The 20,875-nt window shown below is 44.4% G+C and overlaps 1 protein-coding gene across 1 annotated transcript in view; it reads right to left on the bottom strand.

Moving 5' to 3' along the window:
• LOC135102105 (mediator of RNA polymerase II transcription subunit 15-like) overlaps positions 1–20,875 on the bottom strand; it is a 67,463-nt gene that overhangs the window by 6,685 nt on the left and 39,903 nt on the right. Inside the window, exon 12 of the mRNA XM_064006876.1 lies at positions 20,698–20,751. Coding sequence (XP_063862946.1) covers positions 20,698–20,751 — 54 coding nt within the window. The remainder of the gene's footprint in view (positions 1–20,697; positions 20,752–20,875) is intronic.

Here is a 20,875-nt window from a genome sequence, read left to right on the forward strand (position 1 = left end):
ATATATATATATATATATATATATATATATATATATATATATATATATATATATATATATATATATATATATATATATATATATATATATATATATAAGATGTTTAACAAGTCCTATGGTGGGTAAACATATCTGGTCTTCACTTAATCAGCTGATCAGTAAGTTGTGAGTATTGTGAGTGTTGTGGGGAGGCTGAAGGAACAGTAACCAAAGCGATAACAGAAGCAGTGCCTCTCTATATAAAACTCTCTACTTACTCTCATCCCTTTTCTGTCCATCTCCACTTATGAACTAACCAGTACCTTAATTTTCTTATCCATCCCACAAGTAAGCTCTGGAAATCGCAGATTGATTGCTTATGCTCTGGATGATATTAAATAGAGTATCAAGTCACCTCCAAAATTAAATTCGTCTATTCGATTGTATTTTATTTTTTTTCCTATAGATGGATTGGCGCGTGTAGACTTATTGACTTCTTGCCACTTCCGTTGTGTTAATATGGACTGTCACTTTTTCCTTTATTATTTTTTGAAGCGATAATTAAGAGTTTTTTTAACACCTTGAACAACTTGTTGTTCACACAAAAGAATCTAATTCAGTCATATATTTATTATCATTCAGGTAAAAAGTGTTTGGGGAAAATTAAATGCAAGGTAATATTTTCTAATTGTAAATACCAGTGATGAATATACATTATTAATATTTCCATCTAAATATATAAGTGAAATACCCAGACTTGAAGAAAAAATTTATGAGAAAACGCCTCGCATTGCATCCGTGACCAGAGTGTTCGGGGAGGAGAATGAGATGCAAGGTTATTTTACTCATAATTTCCAAACTGACACGACCATTCCTAAAAATACTCGTGTCGCGAAGGTAAACACAAACAGAGAATTAAAGGTGTTTACAAGCATTAGAGGCGAAGGAAGAGAAATTAAAGTTCATTCTCGCGTTACGAAAGGTCAAATATATAAGCCTGTTTATACACTTGAAGTAGCAGGTGTGCTTAGTGAGCAGCCTTTGGTGGGGAGAGACAGCGAGAGAGTTTGGCAGGTGTGTGAAGGCAAGTATAAGAACATTGGTGGTGGCGACGACAGAGGAAGGCGAGCTGTGTACGATAATAGCAGAGATTCAAAGAGCCAATGAAAATACAAAGCAACGAGAACAGAAACAACAATAAGCATGACAAAAAAGCAGAAAAAAATAAGTTTGTATCTCTCTCTCTCTCTCTCTCTCTCTCTCTCTCTCTCTCTCTCTCTCTCTCTCTCTCTCTCTCTCTCTCTCTCTCTCTCTCTCTCTCTCTCTCTCTCTCTCTCTCTCTCTCTCTCTGTGTGTGTGTGTGTGTGTGTGTGTGTGTGTGTGTGTGTGTGTGTGTGTGTGTGTGTGTGTGTGTGTGTGTGTGTGTGTGTGTATGGATGGGTGTGTGTGTGTGTGTGTGTGTGTGTGTGTGTGTGTGTGTGTGTGTGTGTGTGTGTGTGTGTGTGTGTGTGTGTGTGTGTGTGTGTGTGTGTGTGTGTGTGTGTGTGTGTGTGTGTGTGTGTGTGTGTGTGTGTGTGTGTGTGTGTCACAAGAACAATAATAATAATAAACATAAAAAAAAGCATAAAAAATAAGTCTCTCTCTCTCTCTCTCTCTCTCTCTCTCTCTCTCTCTCTCTCTCTCTCTCTCTCTCTCTCTCTACTACGTGGCAAAAACAGCACCTTGGAAACAAACAGGCGCAGACGGCGCGGCGTGGGAAGTGCAAGAGGCGGAAGGCGGTGGAATGTGGGCGGCGAGGTGTGGGGGGGATGAGCACTTTATTGTGGATGGGGGCGGCTGGGGGGGGGGCATGGGTAGTGGTGGAGGCTGGTGGGGGTGGTTGGTAGGGCGAGGAGGATTAGTGGGGTGAGGGAGGAGGAGGAAAACTGGGTAGGAGTAAAATGCAGGAGGGTTAAAGGTTGGAGGGTGGAGGTAAGAGGAGAATAAAGGGAGGTGGAAGAATTGTAGGAAGGAATGAATGAAAGAGGATGAGTTAGGGTGAGGGAGTAGGAGGAAGAGAATGAGGTGGCTAGGTGAGAGTTAGATGCAGGTGATAGTTGGAGGGTCAGGTTAAGTGGAGAATGAAGGAAGGTGGAAGAAGAATGATAGGAAAGCTTGGGAGGATGGATGGAGGAGGGACTAGTGGAGCTAAGTTGAAAATGGAGGACGGTGGAAGAATGGTAAGAAAGGATGGGTGGTGGAGGGTGGAAGAACGGGAAAGAGTGAATAAAAGAGTGTAGAGATATGATAGTGGAGGATGTGGAGGAGGAAAGAGTAGATAGGTGGTAAGTATTGGACGTGTAGATGTGGATGATGTGGCCAGTGAAAGCATGCAAGGTGGAAGAGTGTTAGTCACCACCACCACCATCTTCACCATCACCACCACCGTTACCATCAGTACTAGTATTACCACAACCACAACCACAACCATTACCATTATGACCATCACACTCTCGCTTCACTCTTTTACATAACCCACTACCACCATTACCACTATCATAACTTCTATTACTACTAACACCACAACCAGAACCAGCACCATCATTATCACCATCACCAACTTAAGCGACATTACTATCACCACCATAAGAAAACACCCATACTGGATAGGAAATACAGCACCACACACGTACACAACACACACACACACACACACACACACACACACACACACACACACACACACACACACACACACACACACACACACACACACACACACGAGCACCAGGCATAATATAAACTTCAAGTATTGCAGAATATTTCAGTCGGGGGTGGCAGGATAAAAAAAAAATTATATATATATATATATATATATATATATATATATATATATATATATATATATATATATATATATATATATATATATATAATTGTTAAAATCAGACGTGCAGTGCAAATGAGGGAGAAAGAGATCAAAGAGGAAAGAAAATGAAAAAAAAAACAGTGAGAAAACGATGAAATTGGAAACAAGAAAATTATTAATGCAAATTGGCATAAAAAAAGAAATTAAAATAAGGGGGAGATTTAAAAGGCGAGGGGAAAAAGAGGAGAGATGGAAAAAAAAAAGAAAAGTACAGAAGAAATGCAGATAAAAACAGAATGCAAGACTAAAAAGAACTACAAATAGGAAGGAGGAGGAAAAAAGAAAAAGAGACACAGGTGGATATATATACGAGTATATATGAGAAGAGGAAGGGGAGAGAAGTGCGTAGACAGATAGAGAGAGGAAAGGGGAAAAGGAAGAAAATAAGAGAGGAGAGATAGGGAAGTTGGAAGTAAGGTACCGTATGAGGGAAGGAATGTATGGAGAGAAGGAAGGAGGAAAGGAGAAAGGGACGAAGGGAGGAAAGGAGACAGGAAGGAAGGTAGATCGAGAGACAGAGAAAGATATGTAGAGAGGGAGGTAAGGAGAGGAGAAGGGGGGAAGGGAAAGGGGGAAGGGAAGGTAGATGAGGAGGTAGAAAGGGAAAAGGGTATGGAGGTAAGAAAAGAGGGAAGGAGAGTAGGGAAGGAGGAGAATATGAAAGTAAGGGAATAAGGAGGGAGAACAGAAAGAAGGAGAATATCGAGGTAAGGAAGGAGGGAGGAAGACAGAAAAAGAGGAGGATATGGAGGTAAGAAAGCAGGAAGGGAGGTAGCAAGGGAGAAGAGTATAGAGGTAAGGAAGGAGGGAGGGAGGTAGAAATAGAGGAGGGTATGTAAGTAAGAAACGAAGGAGGGAGGTAGAAAGGGAGGAGGGTATAAGGAAAGAGGGAGAGTAAAGGAGAATATGGAGGTAAGAAGGGAGAGTAGAGAGGGGGAGGCTCTGGAGGTAAGGAAGGAGAGAAGGGAGAGAAGGGAGGGACTTGGCTGTAGGAAAAATAAACCTTCGCCACCAGGATATAAACAAAAACAATGGACAAAGTTGGCACGCGTCCTCAGTCTACTAGAGCCGGAAGTACTGCAGCACCCAGCGAGGGACGCACACCTCACCCTAACTAATGAGAACCCTAACCTTATCTTCGCATTTTTGGTTCCGTAATATTTTCCTTCGTGTTCAAGCAATTTTAGGAAGCTGAGCAATACTGTCTCGTTACTGTGGCGATGGATGGTTAATAGATCAATCTCATTATCATTATTACCGTGTTTGGGATACAACTGTAAGGTAAAAAGGACTTCATTAGTCTTCTTCCGCCGTAATCTTCTTTCAAGTAATCCCAGCTTTTATCTCATCTCCTCATCTTGGTAATATTCGGTCTCCTATGCCTTTTCTTACTATATACTGGTTTGCACTCTTCTCGCACTGTCTCTAGCATGCCGCTGTACTGTTCTACGAGTCCGTTTGTTGTTAGCTCGGCGCATGACATGTCCACCTTCTTTCTTTTCACCAGTTTTTGTTGCCCTTAGCATGAGCTCTCAGTAAGGTCAACTTATTCTGACCTTCCTAACTCTGACACACGGAAACCTGAATTTTCCTTTCGTTGCGTGATGGAGGCTGGCCACGGACCACCACCCTCCCCCCCAAAAAAAAAAAAAAAAAAAATTGCTGTTCCCAAAAAGTAAAAAAGTTCCAAAAAAAAAAAATTCTAATTTCGGAAGCGAGCCAGTATAAATACAAACACACACACACACACACACACACACACACACACACACACACACACACACACACACACACACACACACACACACACCTGAACTAAACTTTAATCAATACAAACGTACCGAAATTAACCTGACTACCGGAAGGGATGCTCAACTGTAACCTCTCAAACGTACCACCACCACCACCACCACCACCACCACCACCACCACCACCACCACCCTCACCACCACCCTCACCATCGCCCTCATCATTACCATCGCATCATCCTCGCCACACAAATACTTCCTTGCACACTAAGAACGGAAGCCATCAGTCGGAGGAAGGAAAACACCACTTAATAAGACGAGCCACGCACCCGTCCTCACCTCCCCCTCCCCTCCCACCGGCATGACCTCACGCTCTCATAAAAAGACTCCCGCCTCACCGCCTCACCACCTCACCACCTCACCACCGCGCTACGAACAAGGTCTGCCGGATGAGAACTTAGAGAAGTAAGCTGCTTATGAGTGTAAGATTGAATATAAAGTGATACCTTTGTCGGACTTGTAAGCAACGAGGTCCCTTCTGCTCCCTGTATGTTCTTTTTTTAATTACTTGAAGTCTGGATGGATGAAAATTACGGCTTGGTTGTACTGTTGAGAGATAAGAATTGCTAAAACTGCATAAGGAAACAGACTAATACCTTGGGTGCTAGCGATAATACAACATTAGAATTTTGATATTAGAGAAAACAAAGCAGACGATTTTATTAAGTGAAATATTTTGCGAAACTTGAGGCTTTTGAGTACATGATTATTCCGCTTGCTATGTGCAATGTCTTTTGAAATCTTATACTACAGCGTTTATTTTTAAGGAGACCACAAGCCAGTTAAAGTTCCACTGATAATAACAGAAAAACATACCCCCCCAAAAAAAAAACTGACTTCTTTGCTTTTAATTTTTCTTAGTGAAATTGAGTCACATACGTTCGTCTCATTATTTTTAGTTATCGACTCAACTCTAATTAACTAAGCACAAATAATTGCTTACTCTAATCAGGGAAAACCTAAAAAATGTCATAACTTTCATATCCAGCCTAGATATTCTCGATTGTGTGATAAACTCCATCATGCTATTAATATGATAATAACTATTATGCCGTTCAAACCGAGAGAGAGAGAGAGAGAGAGAGAGAGAGAGAGAGAGAGAGAGAGAGAGAGAGAGAGAGAGAGAGAGAGAGAGAGAGAGAGAGAGAGAGAGAGAGAGAGAGAGAGAGAGAGAGAGAGAGAGAGAGAGAGAGAGAGAGAGAGAGAGAGAGAGAGAGAGAGAGAGAGAAAGAGAAAACAAGAGACAGAAACAGGAAAACAAAGAAATGCAGTCAGACACACACACGTACAAAAGGCAGAAGGAAACAAGGGATCGACTGAAGAGAGGAAGAGAGGACGAAAAAGGCAAAAGATAAATACACAGAGAAAACAGAGAAGACAAGCGTGGCGCGGAGAGCAAATACAAACCAGCGCCAGGACAAGAGACAAGCAACAGGAGTGACGAGGGAGACCCGACTAACGAGGCCACTTTTCTCCTGAAGGTGTGGGTGACGAGAACCGCGCAGGTGACGATGACAGAGGGACCTGTTACTGCCGACCACCCATGGAAGTAGCGGTAGTGATAGTAAAGGCAGAAATAGTAGTATTAATAGTAGTAGTAGTAGTAGTAGTAGTAGTAGTAGTAGTAGTAGTAGTAGTAGTAGTAGTAGTAGTAGTAGTAGTAGTAGTAGTAGAAGAAAAAGAAGAAATAGTATTGATGATGGTGGAGAGAGAGAGAGAGAGAGAGAGAGAGAGAGAGAGAGAGAGAGAGAGAGAGAGAGAGAGAGAGAGAGAGAGAGAGAGAGAGAGAGAGAGAGAGAGAGAGAGAGAGAGAGAGAGAGAGAGAGAGAGAGAGAAATAACATTGTCTCTTTATTCAGCATTAGAGACGTTGCCAAGGCACTTACGAAGAGAAAAAGGAGGAGGAGGAGGAGGAGGGGGAGGAAAAAAACTCACAAACACAACTCCTGCCACAAACAAGGAAGAACATAAGGACATAAGAAGAAAAGTAAAAGTAAAAGCAAGAAGTCTTTCAATCTTGTACTCTACCTTACTTTACCGCCACTTGTCACTTGGTCGTCCACTAACCTCCCTCTGCCCTATTTTCCCATGCAGTGTCACGTCCTATACTTTCCACACTAAACCATTCATTTATCATCTCGTCTCTAGTTTTATCATTATTTCTTAATCCGCTTTCATTCTACTTACTAACATATTCTCACTTCCTACTGTGTTTAATCTAGTCATGCATATTGTTTCTCCTTACTTTATTTTACTTTCGCTCCACGTTCTTTTACGTAAGAGGGAAGAGGATCACTGGCCAAGGAAAACAAAACCAAAGAAAAAAATCTCACTTAGGCGCCAGTCCCAAAAGAGACGTCAAGAGAATCATCGAAAATTGAAGGATAAGTGTCTTGAAAGAGTTCTCAAGTCATAGGAAGGAGGAAATACAGGGGCAGGCAGGGAATTCCAGAGTTTACCAGAGAAAGAGATGGATGACTGAGTTTCTTAAATCCTGTTTTTGTCTAGTCCTCACGTATGTTGTCTTACTTTACTTATGCTTTATCAACAGATTCTCATATCATGCCTTGTTCTTGTCGTTTTCCTCCTCGCCTCTGGTCTATTTTGTATTCTTTCAGCTCTCTCTCTCTCTCTCTCTCTCTCTCTCTCTCTCTCTCTCTCTCTCTCTCTCTCTCTCTCTCTCTCTCTCTCTCTCTCTCTCTCTCTCTCTCTCTCTCTCTTCTGTGGGGCCCTTTTCCTGTGCTGTTCTTATCCACGTCCTCCTCCTTGCTCTGTACTCTTTCAGTCCTCTCTCCTTGTATAGTCTCCTTTCCTGTCTTGTACCTACCCTCGTTCTCCTCGTCTCTGGTTCACCTTGTACTCTTTCAGCCCCCTCTCCTTATATAGTCCCCTGCCCTGCCTTGTACTGTCCTGTCCTTCTCATCGCCCTCCTCGCTCTCACCCTCTCTTATGTATTCTAAAAGTGTCCTTGGCTGAGCTCTGATCCGAGGAAGTGTCCAACAGCGTGAAGTTCAAGATAAGACATTACAGCTGTCATGAGTCTATAAATACATGGGCATAAGAGAGACATACATAAGGCAATAGGAGAGTAAGTAAGGAATCAATGGGGAAGTCACGGTGGAGTTGAGTACACGTGAAATGCGAGAAACATACCCATAATTTTTTTGTACCAGCTCCTTTTATACTTTTTTCGTGTTTTAAATGTGAGCGTGTGCGGTTCACCTTTGATGGTGGATGAAAGAATCTCAACTCTCAGTCCATCGTTCTGTCTTTTCCTCCTCCTTTCTCTCCTCTTTTTCTTTCTTTTTTTCCTTTTTCTGTTCTACCTCTCTTCTTCCCGTCCCCACTTTCGTCGTCGCCATCCTCCTTCTCTTCCTTCTCTTACTTCTCCCGAATCCTTTTTTTTTTCCTTCCTTCTTCTCCTTCTCCTTCTTTTTCTTCTTTCCTCCTTCCTGTGTCCCCTATTTCATCGTCGTCGTCATCCTCTTTTTCCTCCTACTCTTCTCCAACATTTTTTTTTTTTCTTCTCCGCCTCCTCATCTTCACACCCCTAGAAAAGTTTGCAGGAGAGAAGAGAAGACTTGCCTTTTCTCTCTCCCTCTCCTCCACTTCCTCCTCCTCCTCCTCCTCCTCCTTCTTCTGTCGCCACACAGGAAGCCAGTTTGATCTTCCTCTAAAGTAATATCTGAGTGCTGAGGCGTTCATTTCCTAGTCACAACCCCAGTAACATGCACCTCCTCCTCCTCCTCCTCCTCTCCTCCTCTTCCTCCTCCTCCTCCTCCTCAATTAGCCTTGAGCTGCTTCCGTATTGGCTTTGACGCTTCGTTTGAGTTCTCTGAGTCTCGCCAGGAAACCTCCAGACGAAGCCTTTGCCGGATTTCCTTAATTAGTATTATTTCAGGGTCCGAGGTGCGGCGCTTGTACCCTTTTTACGTAAGCCAGTGATTAGTGGTGGTGGTGGTGGTGGTGGTGGTGGCGACAGAATTGGTGGTGGTGAAGGTATATGAGTAAGTGCGTTTCTCTCTCTCTCTCTCTCTCTCTCTCTCTCTCTCTCTCTCTCTCTCTCTCTCTCTCTCTCTCTCTCTCTCTCTCTCTCTCTCTCTCTCTCTCTCTCAGGTGACGGATAGATTTAGCTGGAAACTGTAAACAAAGTATCAGACTTATATTTACCTCAGAGGGAAGGAGGAGGTGGAGTGGGCGGTGGAAAGTGAGGGTTGACATCCCAGGTACCAACACACCTCATCCTGTATTCCCTCACCACCCTCACTACTCTTCCTTGGCCCCGACTCTATATACCCAACCCTGTATGCCCTTACACCATCCCTACTCTTCCTAAGACCTGATTCCGTACCTATATACCCCATCTCAGATACTCGCCCAGCCTTACACCAACCCTATCCTGCTTAAGACGCCATTCGTATCCTATTTACCTTATCCTGCATACCCTCACACCCTCGAACTTTCCCTACCTTTCCTTAGATCTCCATTTTACACAGTCACTCACTTACCACACTCCAGTTCTTCTTACAACTAGTGATAATTTTCATACCATTCTAAACCTTCTTAGTATCCTGTTATCCTTCATCCTGTATAGCCTGACACCCTCACACCACCCCTACCCTTTCTAGGACCTCATTCTGTACATTCATTCATCCCGCGATAAACCTTACAACTAGTTCTCAACTTTGTACTACTTTAAACCTTCCTAAAATCATAGGTCCTCATTACCACAAATCTTTCTAAAACTCAATTCCTATTCCCTTATACTCTTACACCGTCACCCTAAGTTTTCCTGAGACACTTGTTCTATTCTCTCCTTTTACATTAGATCTATTAGACCTTCACATGGCCTTAATCAGTCTTAAGCATCACACTTCCATCACGTCCTTGCTAGACCTAAAAGACAGCAGCACACCACACACCTACCTCGTGCTAACCCTATATAGCCTCATACTCTCATTCCTTTCTGACCTTTGCTAGGTTATATATATACAACCAAACAACAACACATCATACCCCAATCCTCCTCCCTACTCTTTCATCCTTTCCTAACCATTCCTAGTAAAAAACAGCACACCACACCTCTGTCATCCCTTTCACACACACACACACACACACACACACACACACACACACACACACACACACACACACACACACACACACACACACACACACACACACACACACACACGTAGGCACTTAAGGACACTACAGCAAAGCGCATCTGATCTCGCTCGGTCGTCAAAGTTAAAGCATTGTGCCGCGTGTGAACGAAAAAAAAAAAAAAAACGAGGAGCAAATAATGGAGAAGGTTATTGCCACGTCTTAGCACACACACACACACACACACACACACACACACACACACACACACACACACACACACACACACACACACACACACACACATGCCAAACGTCCCCACTGATCACCATTAGTATCCACCACTGGAGACTTCATTAATGCAAAAAAGACGAATAAAATCACACTTAATCGCGCACACACGCACCAGAGAGAGAGAGAGAGAGAGAGAGAGAGAGAGAGAGAGAGAGAGAGAGAGAGAGAGAGAGAGAGAGAGAGAGAGAGAGAGAGAGAGAGAGAGTTGGCTAAGAGAAAGAAGGAGCATGTGGCTGGCTGGCTGCTTGGCTTGGTGGCTGGCGGGCGGCAAGACACAAGCGTACGTAGGCATGGTATGACCTCTCAGCCTGGCACCCTATACCACTTCCGGGAGATCACGCTGGCACAAGCATACAGCAGGTGGGAGGCGCAGGCGGTGCAGTGGGAAGCAGGAATGGTGGTGGGTGGCCGTGAACACACCAAAGACTCGCACATAAAAGCAAGGATGTGATGTACGGGTGCGTTTTGTGGATTGGGAAGAAACTCCACGCGAGACTTAAGAGCGTGAACGGAAACACCTAATCTTTTAAGGGAACTGTCATAAGGAAGAGAAAAAAGCCAAATGAATTTATCTTGTATTATTGTGGTAGTTTGTGCAAGACTCTCCACGCATGCCAGACTTTCTTTGTTTCTTCCGGCAGTTCGGCTTCTCTGCTTGCTTCCATTAATGAACCGCATTCTTAAATATTATTGGCTCTTACGGGAACTGTTTTCAAAGACCATATGAATGATTAATTTGATTTGAATCCCATTGGTGTTATTCTCATAAATGATGCAGAATACATGTTAAACTATCACCCTTGACAACCGTAACAGCTTCCATTACAGCTTGATGAATGTAGTTGAAATAAGATAAAAAAAGACGTTTACGTGGAGCAATGAACGATGAATCTGAAGAGAGTATGTATGATTACTTCCACTGCCTTTTTTTCTTTGTTACTTACAATGGTCGTTGGAATGAAAGATTGGTAAATGTAGTTGAAATAACAAACTGGAACGTTTTCATGGAGTAATGACCGACGGATTTGAATAGAGTATGTTGATTCCCACAGTATCTCTCTCCTTTGTTACTTAATATAATCGATAAGTTGACAGACCGATAAACGTAACTCAAATGAAATATCGAAACGTTTACATGGAGCGATGAGCAACGAATTTGAATAAAGTGAGTATGTTCACTCCCATAACTTCTCACTCTTATGTTATTTACTGACTATAATCGCTGGGTTGACAGACGTGTATCATTAAGCTCCACATTCTCGCACTGGTATACACAGTGGTGGTGGCAGTGGTTTTTGAACGCCTTCCAGCGGCCGCCACCATAACTCTACGATCAGCACATGCACTATTTAACTTCCCGAAAGAGAATCCAACCACGCAAATGTACGACTCTGGCAGAAGGAGTCTAAAAATATGAGATTTATTCGTTAGGAAATAAATGAAATAGTTAAATGTCTCAGTTCATAAACAAATATGTGGGTCACAAAACACGAGGAGGGAGTTACATGAGTCGGGTTGAATTCTATGCTTCTCCTTATTTAAAACTGTCGCACAAGAAAGAGAAATTGTGGGAAATCTGGGAAAAAAAAGACTTGCATAAATCTGCCACGGGAGAATAAATAGAATTTTGTTTTTGTTTTATTTCAAATCGACTTGCTATTCAAGGGATGGAGTAAACTGGGAAGAGAAATAACTTGACACTTGTAACCATTGAAACTACCAGAAGCCGAATAAATTTTTTTTTTTCAATATTCAAACTATTAATTTAAATTCAAGAAATGGAAAAAACTTAATAAAAAAAACTACACAATAGGACGCTAATACTTAAAAAATAACATCAACTGAACTGATATTAAACAAAATAATTTCCGGATGCTTATATGTATATTCAAATCATGTTTTTTTTTTTCTTATTTAGGTGATGGAATGCATGTAATAGAACTTACCATGCTGCTCTTAAAATATGAAAATATCAACTGAACCAACTACTCTTGATTGCCATCTCACCATCACCACAACTTACCGGACTTTACTGCCCATCCTTACCCTGCCCTCACCTGCTGTTGCCACTCCCGCCCTACCTCACTCCGCCATCCGACACCTGTCCTCTCCTTGTCTCACCTAACCTAGTCCCACATCTCACTGCCCTGCTTTCCACCCTCTCAAATACCGTGCCGCCTCGCCCTGATAAACCCCGCCCTTCTGCAAGCAATCCTTTCCTCCTTGTCTAACCTAGTCCCACATCTCTCTGCCCTGCTTTACACCTGCCCAGTTCCGTCCCTCCCCCTCCCCGTCCTCGTCACGTCCCCGGTAGTCTACGAGATAAGCCAGGGCGTCTGCAGGTCTGGGTACGACCGCGTCTTGAGGTGAGCGACCCTCCTCTTCCTCCCTCTCAGGTCACGACTCTCTCTTTCTTGCTCTTGCTCCTCTTGAAGCCCATGCCAGCCAGCCAGACAGCCAGCCCTTGCCTTCCTTCACGCTGACGTCAGGGGTACAATGCAATGATGTGATTGCACAAGAGTTGAAGGTTTTTATTTTTTAGATCTTGTCTTTCAATTAGCTAATCTTTGCATGTCTGATTGATTCTCTCTCTCTCTCTCTCTCTCTCTCTCTCTCTCTCTCTCTCTCTCTCTCTCTCTCTCTCTCTCTCTCTCTCTCTCTCTCTCTCTAGAGGGTACATCTTTCAAGTTACTGTCTCCACGCACACCCAAGAATGTCAACACACTTAGTAATGGCAGCAGTGCACGTCTCGCTCGCTGTTCTGACGTGCAATCAGCCGCTCCAGGTGTGCAGAGCGAGCCGCACCTACTGTCCGCTGACCAAAAACTCTTATCTACCCCACTATACCCAATGACCAAAAACGTATCTACGCACTATATCCACTATGACCAAAAACTCTTATCTACCGAGCACTTGAGACTACCATAACACACACACACACACACACACACACACACACACACATGCAGTGAGAGCAGACAGACCCATATATGATTACTCAAGATGAACTAATGGCGCCTTAAGGAAGTGACATATGGGGAAGTCACCGATTTAGAGAGTCAGAGTCAGCCAGTCAGTCAGTCAGTCAATCGGTATGGGCAAGAAGAGAAGGCGGGTGGAGTGGTGGGAGTAGGAGTAGAGTAGGAAAAAAGAACTGCCACGGTGTATATTTTCCGTGTCGTCAGTGAGAGGCGCGGAAAGGGAGCTTGGGTGTCAGGAATAGACCCGATAATGCCCCGCCGCGAACACACGGGTGGTCGACATGCCAGCGGCGGGGGTAAGCCAAACCTTCACTGTGTTTATCCACCACTAGCACGCAGGGACCGAGGCGAGGCGGGACCAAGAGACGCGGAAGGAAATTCGAAATGACTGGAGAGGAAAAGAAGGAAGGAAAAAGGAGACGATGGGAGGGAGGGGCGAAATTTGAACAGTGGGAGAGGGAAGGGAAAAAAAAGTAAGAGGGACAGATGGAGGGAAGGTGAGACAGGAAGATGGGAGAAGAGGTTTTGGGGGCTGGAGAACAAAGGTGAAAAGAGGGTGGAGGAAAAGTGGGATGGACGAATGAAAAAAAAGATGGAACAAAAGAAAAAGGGAAAATATAGGAAACAGAATGATAAAAAAGATGGAGGGAATTTTGAAAGGAGGGAAAAGATAGGAAAGAAGAAAAGAGGGAAAGATGAAAGTGAGAAAAGTGGGAAGAGCAGATGAGGAAAAAAAGGTGCAAACTGAGAAGGAAATGCAAGAAAAGAACGATAAGGAGATAAAACAAGAATGGAAAGTAGGACAAAAGAGGCAGAGACGAAGGAGGAAAATTAGGCACAGAAAAAGGAAACAAAAGGAAGAGCTGATGGAGGAAACAAGGGGAGGACTGATGGAGGAAAGAGAAGGAGGGACATATAGAAACTTTGTGAAATACAGACTGAAGAAAGGAGGAAGGAGGGACAGATGAAGGACAGAAAAGGAAGGAACTGACGAAGCAAACATGAGAAAAACTGATAGAGGGAAAAAAGAGGAACAGAAAATCTGGGAGGTACGGACTGAAGAGAGGAAGGGACAGATGGAGGAAAGAAGGGAGGGGTACAGTAAGGGGTGAAGGGAGGGGGGTGTGTTGATATTCAGGGCGTCAGAGGACAAAACAATGATGCAAGATCTAAAGGTAACCCGTGAAAGACGCTGAGATTTGTGGCCCTGAGCTATATGTGAGCATGAGAGAGTTACCGCCCAGTGTATTTACGGCTTGGGAACCTTGGGATTAAATGTAGCTGTCTATGGTGTCCATTACTGAGAGGACAAGGAGAAAATATGATGTTTTTTTATAATTCTATGTGGTATGAACCTTGTGATTAATGTATTGTGTCTATTACTGAGAAGAAAAGGGATTACAATAGTTTTGCAATTTGGTTCTGTAAATAGATATAACTAATCATTGTATCTATCATTGGGAAGAAAGCAAATGATGACAAACTTTTGTAATGTGGCTTAGGAATCTTGTAAATAAATATAACTAACCATAATAATCACTAAGATGAAAACACATTACAAAGACTTTTATTATCTGGCTTTGGAACCCCAAAAAAAAATTAACGAACCATAATGTCTGCCAAAGAGAAGAAAATGTATTATAATTTGGCTTGAGAATCTTGTAAATAAGTATAAACAACCATTATATCTATTACTGAGGTAAAAATAGATTATATACTCGTACACTTCTATAAATTTTTAATCTTCAAATTAAATTATCATAATCACTGACAAGGAAATACAATATAGAATATTTTTGTAATAATCTGCATACTTTGGCTTTCACCGTCACGTCACATCACTTCACGCCAACACAGCCTCGTCTTCGCCAAGCCGTTCCTTATATGCACACTCCCACGCCTCACTACCTGTACCTGGCCGCCTGCGTCACGAGGGAGGAGGGAAGTAGGAAGGCTCGTTTTTTTCCCCTCCCTTTGCCAACGTAAGACCCAGATTCATCCATCCATCAGGCGTGTTCACCAGCTTTATATTTCCTTACTCTTACGATCTTTACGGTTTTCCATCAAGAAGTGTACAGCTTCTTTATATTTCTTTACTCTTACGCTCTTTCCCTTCTTGTTTTTTCTTATTTTTTTTTTTTTTTATATTTCTTTACTCTTAAACTTTTTTTCTTTACCGTTTCCATCAAGCGTTTGCATCATCTTATAGTTCTTTGCTCTCGCATTCTTTAAAGTATATGTAGAGATGTCTAGAGCATCTTTATGTGTAGAGTATCTTTATATTTCTTTATTCTTACAGTCTTTTCCTTTACGGTGTTCCATCAGATGTCTACAGCATCTTTACATTCCTTTATCCCTACATTCTTTTCGCTCTTGTTTTTCACTCCTTGGTTTTTACGCTCGTTACTTATCACTGTGTACCTCTGCATCCTTTATAATGGCTCTGTGTGCGACATCTTTTGCGAGAACGAGAATCATCCATTCATGTCAGGCGTAGCAACATTATATTTCACTATTTTTAAATTTCTTCTTCAGTGCTTCAGTTTTTACGATCGTTGCTTATCACGGTGCTCTTTTGATTTTTTTTTTTATGTGATGTGCGTCGAGAGGACGAGTTGTCACTGCTACCTAACACACACACCCTGAACGAGGTACTCCTGCTTCGGCTTCACCTTCACAGAACCAGTCCCTTTACTCCAACTGTTTCATAAGATTGATTCTATTTTTTTATTGTGCCTGTTCGCAAAGTTTTTTTTTCAGTTATGAGTGATATTAATTGACTGACTGGTTGTGTTTTCGTGTTCATTCAGTCAGTTAGAATTAACTGCATCTTTGGATCGCAAGATTGATTTTACTCTTTTTTTTTTCGTGTGTAAGCATGTTTTTTTTTTCCCTTTTTTTTAAGTTATGGTATTGGTAGATTGATTGTCGCTTAGAGTTAACTGTATTTTCGGAATGTTTCAAGAATCAGGATACTTTTACTATCTCCGCTGTGGCGTTCATTACTTGGCTACATTACATACACCACCTGGTTGACTTGAAGTGTGTACCTCCTAAAAGCATCTGCAGAACTTCTTATAAATCAGAACGCCGCACAGTACCTCCGCTATCTGCGTTGTGGTTTTCATCACGTGCCTACATACATAACTTGGGTGACTTGAAGTGTGCACCTTCACCTGTTCGTCAACACCTTCGAGTGACAAGTAAGAGGCGCCCAGACACCGTTTATCTTAATCCTTTCACTAATGTAGCTTTTCCTCAAGCTTGATCAAATGTTCTTGGCCCTTATGTCGAGACGTTTGGGACTCTCGTAAGAACTTTGAAGACATCGTAGGAAACTAATTGGGTCCTCAAGGGTGTTTTTTTTTTTTTTCTCTCTCACTTGTGATGCACAAGCTTACTTAGAAAATCATGGAAGTATGCCCGAAAACCGCAGCAACTTCCAGAAGAGCGTGTTTAAAGTAGTGGAGACAAGAGAACATAGTATTTGCGAATACGACTCCTGGTATAAGCTCAGAGTATGATTTTGAAAAGCACTACTGACAGCTGTGCTCGAGTAGCGCAAATCCTTGTAAACCGCAGTAATTTCCAGCACAGCATATTTAAAGTAGTCGAGATAAAAGGATGCAATGTTTGAGAATGTGGCCTGTGGTATAAGTCTACAGTATAGTTTTGAAAGGCACTATGAATACTGATAGCAAAACGAGTGATCGAGTAACATAAACCGTAAGACTTGTATTACTATGCTCAAAAATTCATTTTGGATTGCTCAAATGAAATAACAAACATCAACAAGTGTCATACTGTCATTGCCAGTCAAAGGTCATGGTATGTGTGTGAGGGCCACGACCAAGCCTGCCGAGTCGAGTAATGTAGCACTTCTCTCCGTGTTTAGCGTCTTCTCTCAGTCTCAAGTCCTCTGAGGTACTAGGGATCTGTTAGCTATCAGGTTTTGTTAGGAAAGTATCAACAAATCAGGGGACTTAAGACTGAAGGAAAACGCAGAATCTAGTGGAAGTGAGCCCGGAAAGTTACTTGACCTCTGACCTCGACTGTACGTACGTGGCTGCCGAATGAACACTGGAATGAAGCATGTTGGAACCGTAAATTTTGAGGTAAATGGAATACCAGCGAATCTTGATACTTTACAGACTTCCTCACCTCAACAAAGCTAACTTTATTCAGATAAGAAAGCTTAATGATAAAGTCACACGGACAATGGAGAATAATAAGTTTATGGCAATGTATCGGTTATAAAAATAAAATTGTATAGGGGCGTGTTACGGGCACGTGCCGCCCTAACGTGCCATATAAGAGTAGAGTGTCCATGCTCGCTGCAGACCCTCCTCCCCTCCTCCTGCCATCCGATACTACCGTCTTCTGCCCCTCACATGGCGCTGCTACACACACACACACACACACACACATACAAAAATAATAATAATAATCTCTACATGGGTCTCATCATACTTACGAGACGATAAATATTTTCCCCGCGGATACCTCGGGGTTTCAGGGCCTCAGGGCTCCAACACATGGGGAGCGTCGAGGCCAAATAGATTTTCCGAGAACTGCGAGCACCCTCCACCCCCCCAACACTGTCGGCTCTCTGCCCTGCCCTGGCCCGCCCCGCCTCTCCCTGGCGCCCCTGCAACGCCGCACAATAGGGAGTGCCGCCTCGCACGCATACATAAAAAGTCTCCCTTCACGGAGGGGACGCGATCATCAGGAAATGAAGATGTCTTCTCGTGCGGAGTAAAGTGAGCCGTCTCCCCCGTCAGCTTAAATTTACCCAGTCAGTTCGGTCGCTGTGTTTTGGGAGATTAACTTGGACGCTGGCAGGTAGTCTGGCCCGCCTGTTTATGTGATTGTTGCAGGTCTTACGGTTGCAACATTCGCTGTGCGAACATCAACTGTTGACATGAACACACTTGGCATTTTGAATTGCTTCCTCCTCTGAGAGCTGAGGTGTGGCTGGGGAGGGGGGTGGAGGGCCAAGAGGCAGTCAGACAGCGTGACGCTCCTTACCGTCACGCTACACAGCGCGTAACAAGAACACTGGGCCTCGTCATCCTCTGTCAGGCAGCGTGCGGTGGGCAGCCCTACCTGGGCCTCGGGAGGACGTGGACGAGGCCGAGCGTCTGGTGATTCCCTGACGGCAAATTTTCACGGCGGGCACGTGAGTCCTGACGTCACGAGGACGGGAGGGCGTGCCAACTGGCTGTCAAACCCCGATAATGCGACACCCATCACTAGCCCACTTCCCTTTCCATCCTCGATCTCGCCCGGCATCCCTCCACCCCCGCCGCCCCAATCCGAGGCTCACCGCAGCCACTGACGTCAGCGGCCCATTATTTACTTACACTCCCGCCTGCTGCAGATTGCAAGGGTGAACGAACCTGAATTCTGATGAAGGGTTTTTTCGGAGGAGCCCAAGCCAGCGCCGCCCTGCAGAGCGCCAGACTCTGCAGGCGGTGATGCAACAGTTCGGTGCTAGTCGGGAGCGGGGCGGTGGGGAGATGGGTGAGGGGCGACGCAGATAGGGTCGGAAGGGTCTGCGGGGCGGGGGGGACGCGGCGCGGATGGTGGCAATATAATAAATCAGACTCTAAATACTCGCCAGACACTCTTGATCCTCTGCATGCGCCTCTTAGCCCCCAGTGACTTACGACCCTTGAGGAGCCAGACCTGCCTCACCGCGGCCCAGCTAAGCCCTCGAGGTTCAAGAGCTCTAGCCCTAAAAACTGACCACTCTACCTGAGGACGTCCGCTGAATCTAACCAGTACCCTACACCTCAAACTAGCACGTGAGGAGAAGCAGAGGGAAGAGAAACATGCAGGAACAGGAATAACAACAGGAGTACAACAAGGAGACATGAGGAGAGGGAAGATGAAGAGGAAAGATGAGGAGGTGGTGAAGGAAGGGGAATGAAAATGATACACGCGAGGAAGCAAGTAGCGCCTCACACTTTCCCTCACCTGTAGACAGACAGTTCACACGCACCTGCCTTTACACCAACACCTCATTCACGGCAGGTTCTCCCGTCACGCTACCACCTCCCGGAGACTATTTAGGTGACGTCAGTGGCGCTGCTGGTCTTCACGGAGACGGATCGCGCCAATAAAACTCACAAGCCAAAGCCGGTTAGTGGAGATCCTGACTTCCCGCCTCTTAAACAAAATTCAACCCGAGGACGGAAGAGCTGCGGGGAGGGAGGGACGGGGCACTGGGTGAGGGAGGATGAAGCGCCCATACGTTTCCCGGGTACTGTGTCGGTCTGTCGGGTCTGTCGGGTACACGCAGGGTTCACGGAGGTAACGAAGAGGAGAGAGAATCCCAACCATCACATTCTGGACCCAAGATAAACACAGTAAGATGGCGTGAATCCACCGCTAACACTCCTTAACAAACTAACAGCACTTTTTGTTTGTCCGCTACATCGCTACACAAACGTGCCTTACCTGGAGAGAACATATGTAGCGAGGTAAAGATAGGACGGAGATAAAATAAGCCAAGGGGACAGCTGAACACGGCCCAAACAAACACTGGGTTATATCATCAAGCTTACTCACTCTCATAGCACGACACACCACCTCCACCACCAGGCGTCATAATAAAAGCAAACCCAACCTCTACTCACTTAAAGGTAACAGGCAACTTCATTAACCTAAAGCTCTATTATGAAAAGCAAGGGACGCATTAGTAATACATCAGCCAGTTAGCACCAAAAGCCAAGAGTGAAAAACTGGGAAAAGTTGGAATTTGGGAATAGAGACCAGGGAGCAGTAGTAACCAGTCAGGAGTCTAGACAGGGCACAAGCACTAAGCACTCACCCCACGGCGGTATAGCAAGGAAGGCCGCGGTGACTGGGGAGACCTAGGAGACTGTGTACCCTGCGGCAGGCGGGAGGTAGAGGGAGGGGGACAGGAAGAGAAAGAAGCCAACATTAACACAGGAACACTGAGGCTGCCGGGCTGGCCACACCACGCCTCGAGGCGGTGCGGACAGCGCCTCGCATCCCTACAATGGGCAGGCCAAGTGAAGGCTGCTGTGGCTTTGTTAGTGGTGTGTGTGTGTGTGTGTGTGTGTGTGTGTGTGTGTGTGTGTGTGTGTGTGTGTGTGTGTGTGTGTGTGTGTGTGTGTGTGTGTGTGTGTGTGTGTGTGTGTGTGTGTGTGTGTGTGTGTGTGTGTGTGAGCAAAAATAGGAAATGCTACATAAAAAAATATATTCAGCAAAAGCATAAAAAAAAAAAAACATGATCAAGGGATACTAGCAGCAGCAGCAGCAGCAGTAGCAGCAGCAGCAGCAGCGTGCAGCTCATCTCAGAACAGAGAAACAAAGAGCCACTCCAACATGGATATCAAAATCAAGATATACAATAAAGCGTGACCTTAAGAGATACAATAAGATACAATACAGTGAGCTAGTTTGAAGTGACTCGATAATAAAGCCTAACAACCTACAGTGGCCACGTTTAGCAGCCACAATACTCAACACTCGGCACTCAGCACTCAGCACTCCCCGCCTCACCTGTACCCAGCTGGCAAGGCGGGAAGCACTGGCAAGCACTGAGGAATGGAGGGCAGATTGCTATACGAGACATAAGTATAGTTACTCACCTTGTTGTTGAGTATGAGCGAGGCAGGCCGGGAGGCGGGGGGCGAAAAGAGATCCTGATGCGTGACGACCAGATGAAGAACAGACGGGAAAGAAGAGAAATAAAGATTAGTCAGCTGTTCGTTTTGTAGAATAAAGAAGCGGAACGGAGCAGAGAGGCAGAAAGGGAAGTGGTGCTGA

Source organism: Scylla paramamosain, chromosome 7, assembly GCF_035594125.1.
Source record: "Scylla paramamosain isolate STU-SP2022 chromosome 7, ASM3559412v1, whole genome shotgun sequence".
Taxonomy (NCBI): Eukaryota; Metazoa; Arthropoda; class Malacostraca; order Decapoda; family Portunidae; genus Scylla; species Scylla paramamosain.